The sequence below is a fragment of the Rhinolophus ferrumequinum genome, chromosome 21, assembly GCF_004115265.2.
Source record: "Rhinolophus ferrumequinum isolate MPI-CBG mRhiFer1 chromosome 21, mRhiFer1_v1.p, whole genome shotgun sequence".
Classification (NCBI taxonomy): domain Eukaryota; kingdom Metazoa; phylum Chordata; class Mammalia; order Chiroptera; family Rhinolophidae; genus Rhinolophus; species Rhinolophus ferrumequinum.
Genome location: NC_046304.1, coordinates 17,357,057 through 17,364,882, shown reverse-complemented (window position 1 = coordinate 17,364,882; position 7,826 = coordinate 17,357,057). Strand labels below are relative to the sequence as shown.

General features: G+C 52.4%; 1 protein-coding gene across 1 annotated transcript; it reads right to left on the bottom strand.

The window, feature by feature from the left end:
- Positions 1 to 4,836: 4,836 nt before the first annotated feature.
- BHLHA9 (basic helix-loop-helix family member a9) lies at positions 4,837 to 6,089 on the bottom strand. The gene has a single exon (XM_033091226.1). It carries the CDS (start codon positions 6,087 to 6,089, stop codon positions 5,406 to 5,408), a length of 684 nt encoding a protein of 227 aa, XP_032947117.1. The 3' UTR covers positions 4,837 to 5,405.
- Positions 6,090 to 7,826: the final 1,737 nt, after the last annotated feature.

Sequence of the window (7,826 nt, the reverse complement as noted above, 5' to 3'; positions counted from 1 at the left end):
ACCTTTGAAATGTGGCTAGTCCACATTGAGATGTGCTGTGAGTATAAAACACACACACGGAATTTTGAATACTTAGGACCCAAAAAAAGTAAAATATCTTGTTAATACTTTGTACATTGATTACCTATTGAAATGAAAATATTTTGGATATATTGGGCTAAATAAAACGTTACCAAAATTAATATCACCTGTGTCTTTCTCCTTTTTTTAATGTGCCTACAAGAAACTTAAAAATTACAAATGTGGCTTGTATTATATTTCTATTGGGCATCGCTGGCCTAGTGAACAGAATGAACATGACATAAAGGGGTCTTTTTCACTTAATAAAAGCTCAAAGAGAAAAGAAAAAGCCAAGAAGTCCCCATGGCTGTGAGGGTGGGCTGGGATTGGGAACTTGGGGACTCAGGTTTGCCCGCCCCTGGGCTCGTGGTGCCATCTAGTGGCCTGGTGGTGCTGAGGGGAATGACCAGAGATGGAGCTGAGACCACAGAGAGGAGAGGCAGGGAGGGAGCTTCCGGTCTGGGATCCAGGGCTGCTGAGCCCGTCCCAGCCAGCTGTGCCTGCGCCGGCCTGCGGGGCTACCTCCTCATTCCCCCAAACCCCAACTGAAGTCTTAAGTGGACGCCCTCGGGCCATATTCATCATACAAAGTGGGACTGGCCTGCACAGTATTGACTCAATACGTATTTTTTTAAATCTCCATTTCACATAAAAACTTTAAAGTTTTAGACTTGTAACATGAAGATCTGAGGACCCTGGGCCCATGTTCAGCCCAGCCACAAGGTCAGCCGCAGCCTTTAAGAAGGGAAGGCATTGAGTTCCTCCAACTTCACCTTCCACCTGTCCTGCCTGATTTCAGGGGTCTGAGCTACGAGCCCCCGCCCAGCTAGACCGATGTATGGACCTCCTTCTGTTCCACAGCTGGCTGCGCCCGCGCGTGGACATAGGGAACCAAAGAAAGTCATTGCCCTCTCTGTTCCCCTTCCCCACTGGGCTGTGAGGTCCTGGAGGGGGCAGGCATACCCACAGCTCCCCAGCCCAGAGCCTGGCTCACAGTGAAGACCAGCTGGGTGAACCAGAGGAAGGTGAAGGCTCCCACCACGCGCCCAGGGTGTGTCCACACCAACAGCCACTGCCCCTCTGCTGCCCCCAACTTTAGCAGGAAGGATGCTGAGATGTAACAGTGGAGGGTGGACCTGCTTACGGGAGGGTGGGGCGGGCAGGGAAGCAAACCTCAGAAAGGTAGGAAAGTTGGAACCTAATCCAAGGGGAAGAGGTGATAGAGCCCCCACGGTCCTTTCTCCCCTTGGCTCATTCAGTGTCAGGAACCCTTATGTGGCTGACAGAGCAGGAGCAATTAAGCAAATTCCTCTTCTCGCTGAGGCCTTCCTGGGCCCAGCTCACCCTCCGCTGGTGTCTACACACACACACACACACACACACACACACACACACACACACCAAGTGTAAGGAAAACTTGATGTGATCATGTTCCCAACACCAAGCACCCCAGTTTCACATCCACGAGGTAGGGTCCCTCCAAAGGAGTCCACTCAAGATACTTCATCCTTGCTGTCCTTGCTCAAAACATTTCCTTGCTCCTCTTAGAAAGGTGCCCTCCAGAGACAAATCTTTCACCTTTTAAAAAAAATGACAAAGAACCTAATGGACATTAACCCTGTTTACATCCTTCCATATTCTCTCAAGGTCTTTTCATGCACGTACATGTTTGTCTACAGTTATAATCAGTGGGCACACTTTGTGGTCTGCTCCCCTAACTCATCGTGATTTTCACCTTGATAGACTCCCAGAATGCGTTTGCGAGGCCTCTCTGGTTGGGCTTTGTGTTGTTTCAAATCTTCCACTATTTTGTACAGTACTGCTGGGACTGCCTTTTTGCAAATTTGTTTTCCTTTTGGGTTATTGTCTTGGAGTGTTTTTTATTTTATTATGATTTTGCCAGTTTGTTATTTACCAAAAAAAAAAAAAAAAAAAAGGACAGATACACAGCACAACTAGAAATCTGTGAATGTGCCCTTTTTGCCACATCCTCGACAACTCTGGGTCTTGTCATTGTTATTTATTTTTGCTGCCTGTCTCATTCATTGCTAGAGAGGTGAGGTACTACAGCTTCCTGTGATAGAGGGAGGGGGTATAAGAAAAGGGCTTGGAAGAGAAGCCAAGAGACTGAGTGCGTAAGAGCCCTTTGTGAGCTATCAAGTTGCTGAAAGTGCTATAATGATAATTCTCTGCCCGTTAGTAGTTCTCTCTCTCTCCTTTGAACACTTTTTGAGTGGGTCATTCTTACTAACCTTATAGATACATAAGTTCTGTCTTTATGTACATCTGTCTTTCGTATCTTATGGCCATCACTTTTAGCAGCTCTGTCTTACATGTTTTCTCTTTCCAGTACTTTCCATTTTTTATTCATTTAACACCTATCTTTGTACTATTTTTCTCTATATTAGGACAAACCTATCTGGTCTCGGTTGATAATTTCCATTTCTTTAACAATCGCAGATTTATCTTTACTCCACAGTGACCAGTCATCTGGGAGAATGCATATGGTCTTGGGAAGCAGACTTTAAAAACTCAAGCAAAGGTTCCTGAAAACCTGGAAGGCACGTAATTAAATGTATTCTGGCCTAGGATCCCCTAAAGCATCAGGGAGAAGCGGGGGTACCTTTTAGGTCAATACATGCACGTATGTATACACACACAAATACTCACACATCCACACAGCTCTATAAGCATGCACACATGTGTGCATGTCAAAAAAAACCCTCCAAATGCGAGACAAATACGTATCAGCAGGCAAACATACAGGTGTGTGCACTCAAACACATAGGCAAACATACAGGTGTGTGCACTCAAACACATAGCCCTGATAAAATAATAATAATAGCAAATGTGTTGTAGACTTTAGTTTATAAAACACCTTCCCATGCATTCTTTCCTTATAACAACCTTGTGAATAGAATATGTTCTTGTGTGTGTATCTGTGTTTCCAGGACCCATCAGCTCCAAGTCAAGTAGTTGTGTCAATCTAGTTGTGGAGGGCGCAGCTCACAGTGGCCCATGTGGGGATCGCACCAGCAACCTTGTTGTTAAGAGCACTCTAACCAACCGAGCGAACCGGGCGCCCCTAGAATATGTTTTAACAGCTTCCACTCAGTGAGTACTTGCCTGGACCAGGTACTGTACCAAGTGTTTTCAGTGCATTATCCCATGTAGTCTGCACAACAGCCTCTGATGTAAGTCGTATCCTGTAACGGATGGGAACAACAAGGCTCAAGGTCATGAGGCGATTTGCCAAGGTCACTTTGCTGGTCAGTGAGGAGACAGAGAAATACTTTCACATTCTTCCTGCTGACCTCACACTTCTACGCAGTCACTCTTCCACCTGCAGAGAGTGTCCTCACCAAGCCAGGGCTGAAAGGGCAGCTGGGCAAGAAAAACCCTCCGCTCTTTCTATCCTGGAATATAGGAAAGCAGGACTTGCTTGTCATATTATCATGTTTCCAGAGAATAAAAACCTGAGGCTGAAGCAAGATGGAAGCATTGTCATAAGATTCTAATAATATATAAAGAGTAACAATTTGCGGCGCAGCTCCTCATTGCCAGCAACTGTAGATTATGGAGGAACATTCATCCTCCCAGCTACGCTGAGGTGGAATCACCTGGGTCACAGGTGACGCACTAGAGGCTTAGTGAAGTGAAGTGATGCCATGGGTCACACATGGAGGAAGCAGCCGAGTGGAGACTGGATCCCAGGCCTGTCTGGCTCTTTTCTATGCACCTCAGACTATCGCACTGCCTCTCCGTGAGAGGGAAGGCTCAGTGGGCGGGCCTGGGGCCAGAGTCCCACAGTTTGCCCCTCGCTGGACTCCATGACCCTTATGACCCAGAGTCAAAGCTGTCCTGAGATCTGTGTCATAGCCACCTGCCCTGTGAAACTGGGAGTCTGTGAGCTGGGGACAGGATGCCAAGTGTACCAGCCAGTCTTGGGGCTTGCAGAAAGCAAAGATATCTCGGATTATGGCAGTGAGCCTCACCTTGATTGCTCTGGGGAACCCTCATTCCTCCATGGGGCTAAGGGCATGTCTCCAGCTCCTGTGGGGTCCCCCATTCTGAGCTGTGGATCTCTTCCCCACAGCTGGCAAGAGCCCAGCTCTCCAAGGAGACCAGAAAGCCATCAGCCCGCCCCTGGCATGTCTGGGTCCTTACCCAGCAAGCAGCACCAGTCCCACCGGCCCAGCCAGCCTGAGCGAGGCCAGATGCTCCTGCAGGAGTGCTCGTCTTAGATGAGAGCAGCTCTCCAGGTATCTCTGGGGAGCTGGCTGTACCTCCTATTTCCTCAGGGACCTAGGCCTGAGGCCTCACTTCCCTTAACCGCCTCCCCATAATCTTTCCTGAATTCCAAATCTGTCCCTCATCACAAAGGCCCTGCCTGCACTGGCTCCCTCTTCCCTGGAAGCTTTATCTCATCACGTGGGATTCAGGCAGGACTCGCTGACACACACACACACACACACACACACACACACACAATTTGGCCCTACCTTCAGCTTCCTTCCCTTCAGTCTCCCAAATAGAGACTGGCCCAGACTCTATTTGCACTGCCACTCTCACCGTGACTCACTTCAGAGATGGGGCTAACCATATCCGTAGCCTCCAGGTCCCACTTCCCCTCTCCGAATAATGTCCCCTCCCACAGTGCCCTCCACAGTGCTCAGCCACACCAGGAACTTTGCCATAACCCAGTGCCCCCGTGGATCTACCCGTGGGCTCCAGTCTGGGGCCCAACATTCCAGGGGGAGCCTCCAGGCCTCCAGCACCTCAGCCTTCCTGCTGCCTGGGTCACGGAGCCCAGTGGAGTCCTGGTAGCAGACAGAGATGAGAGCTTCCTTTTTATTTGGCTGCTTCTGATTGCCTCGCCCAGGTCACAGACTTGGGGCATCAGCACAGGCAGGGGCAGGGGACCCCACACTGTGCCATCAGACCACACACCAGGTGCCACCCACACTCCTACATACAAGTCTCCCTGTCCAAAAGCTCCCATTTTCCTGAAAAGCAACAAGAGAAAAATAGGACTCAGAGGCACAGGGATGCCAACGTCACTTTCCAAGAAGAGTTCATCAAGTCCGAATGTAAGAAAGAGCCCGCAGGATACTTCCTGCTCCTTTCTCCGAGCTGCCACCTGAGGTTGGGATTGTGGAGAGTGGGGTGCGCACCCGAGGCTCCGGAGTTCCTTTCCACGGGCAAGTCCAACACCGCTTTTCCCCTCAGGCTGCAGCCTGTTCAGCTTTGCTCCATCTGGGACGTTCTCTGAGGTCTTCCCTTTTGTAGTCATCCTCCCATTGGCTCTCCCCAGGCCAGCCTCCCTCCACCTGCTCATGGCCAGGTCAAGGGTGCTGGTAGCCCAGCACGGAGCCCGCCCGCGGGTGGCCCAGCGGCCAGGCAAAGGGAGCCCCTGGACATCGGCGCCAGCTTCCCGCGGTGGCCTGGGCCAAACCCTGCGCCTCGGCCGCCAACCTGGGCCGTCCCAGGGGCGTGTGCGAGGAGCACGCGGCGCAGCGCGGCGCAGAGAGCCTGGCGGGCTGCGGCGCGAGCCGCGGGGGACTGGAGCCGGCGTCCCCGGAGTCCCCCGCTCCCCCAGCGCGCGCGGCCTGGCCGTGGCACTCTAGGTGCCCGCAGGGCCAGCGGGGCGCGGGGCTGGCACGCAGGACCAAGGAGAGCGCCGTTATGCGGTGGATGGCCCTGCGCAGCGTGGCGATCTTGGAGAGCCTCTTGCCGCCCAGGTCGTGCCGCAACGCCCGGCGCAACGCGTTGAAAGCCTCATTGTAGTCCAGGATGCGCTTGCGCTCCCGCACGTTGGCCGCCACGCGCCGCGCCTTGGACCGCACCGGCCGCGTGCGCTTTCTGCTGCTTGGTACCTCCTCTGCCTCTCCCAGGCCACGGGGGGCGCCGTTCTTCCTCAGCACCCCAAAATCCCTCCCGGCCTCCAGGCAAGAGTCCCCCCAGTCCTTCGCAGAGCCCTCAGCCCCCTTCAGGCCCCTGAGGCCTGGTCCTGGCACGTCCCGGTGCATGGCCTTCTCCAGGGCCTGGCTGCTCAGGCTCGCAAAGCTGAGAGTCCACCTCCCCAGCGTTGGCTCCTGCGGGCTGGACACTCCCAGGACAGGCCCTCTCTAGCTGGGCTTTATGGCACCACGTGGCTCTCTGCCCTCCCTATCCATCCATCTCCCTCCTCCAGCTTTATTACCTGCCTCCAGGTAGGTTGTCGAGGGCGGGGACCAAGAGGAAGGAAACTAGGAAGGGAGGAAGCATGCAGATTCTTGTGTGAGGGGACAAGACAGGCATCCAGGCCACGCCCAGGACAGTGCTCCAGCCCCGGCCTCACTCCAGGGCCTCTCTGGGGTGGCTGGGTTCCACAGTCTTCCTCTCCACCCCAAATAGAGTTACAAATTTGGCTTCTGGGCATGCGAGCACAGAAAGATCGCAGTGGTAGTTGAATGTATTTCAAGAACCTTGAAAGTTTCTGTCACATACTATAGGCAACCACAGAGCTGTCATTGAGGAAAACATGACTGTTCCATCAGGGAGGGGTAGATCTGTTACTGCAGTTCCCTGCAGGTTAAGATGAGCCTGGAGTTTCTGGCTTTTGCAGCTACCAGAGTGAAGCAGTGGAATTCTGGGTTTGGGTTTGGATTAGGCCTTACTCTCCCCTCTCTCCCTCTGGCTCCCCTTTCTGAAGGCAAAGTCAGCCCCTTGCTGAGTCAGCAGCAGAAGGTGACTGAGAAGATTGTCTTGTGGTCTTCTGGACCCCCTTGTGGTACCCATCAGGGGAATCTTTGGGGGGGGTCAGGGCCCTTGGGCAGCCCTATCTCATGAGACAGCACTGCCATGTTATGAACTCAGTAAACCACCTGGCACCCCCACCCCCAAGGATTTCAATTTTAAACAAGGTCTCAGTAAAATAGTAATGCTCAATCCTAGAGAAAGACCCCCAGGGGAATTTCATGCATCCCCAGGTGACTTATTTGGAGCATCAAGGTCAATCTCATTCCCAGCCATGATCCAAATGCCTCTAAAATGCCAAGGCCAGCTGTGGTGTAGGCTGGGATGGCCATGGGGTTCCCATCCATCTTACCAAAGAGGATACCATTAACACAGTTATTTCAAACTGAATTACTCCATGAAGAGAAAGAGACAGGCACTAGGAAACAAATCAATGTATTTATTTGTCTGATTATTTGTTTCATTCTCACCCACCAGACTGTAAGCACCCAAGGCTGTTTGTATTTCTGAGGCTGTATTCCCCAAATCTGAAATATCTGTGAAATTAAAAAGTGAATGAGTGCCGGCCCGGTGGCTCAGGTGGTGGGAGCGCCGTGCTCCTAACGCCGAGGTTGCCCGCTGGACTCCCACATGGGCCGGTGAGCTGCACCCTCTACAGCTAAGATTGTGAACAATGGCTCTCCCTGGAGCTGGGCAGCCGTGAGCAGCCAGCCAGAGGTTGGCGTGAGCCACCGTGGGCTGCTGAATGCTGCCATGTGCCGCAGTCCAGCATGAGTGGCTGGCAGCCATCGTGAGTGGCCGGTAGCGGGTGAGAGCTGCCGTGAGCTGCTGTGTGAGCGACCGGCGCTCCTAATCCCAGCGTGGGCCAGGGAGCTGTGTCCTACACAACTAGACTGAGAAACAACGGCCTGAATCGGAGGGGGGGAAGGCGGAAGAAGGGGGAAAAAGAAAAAAAATGTGAATGAAAGCAGCTGGAACTGGATGTTTTTCTCCTCTTTGCTCAAAATGTTTCCCACCATCCCCACAAC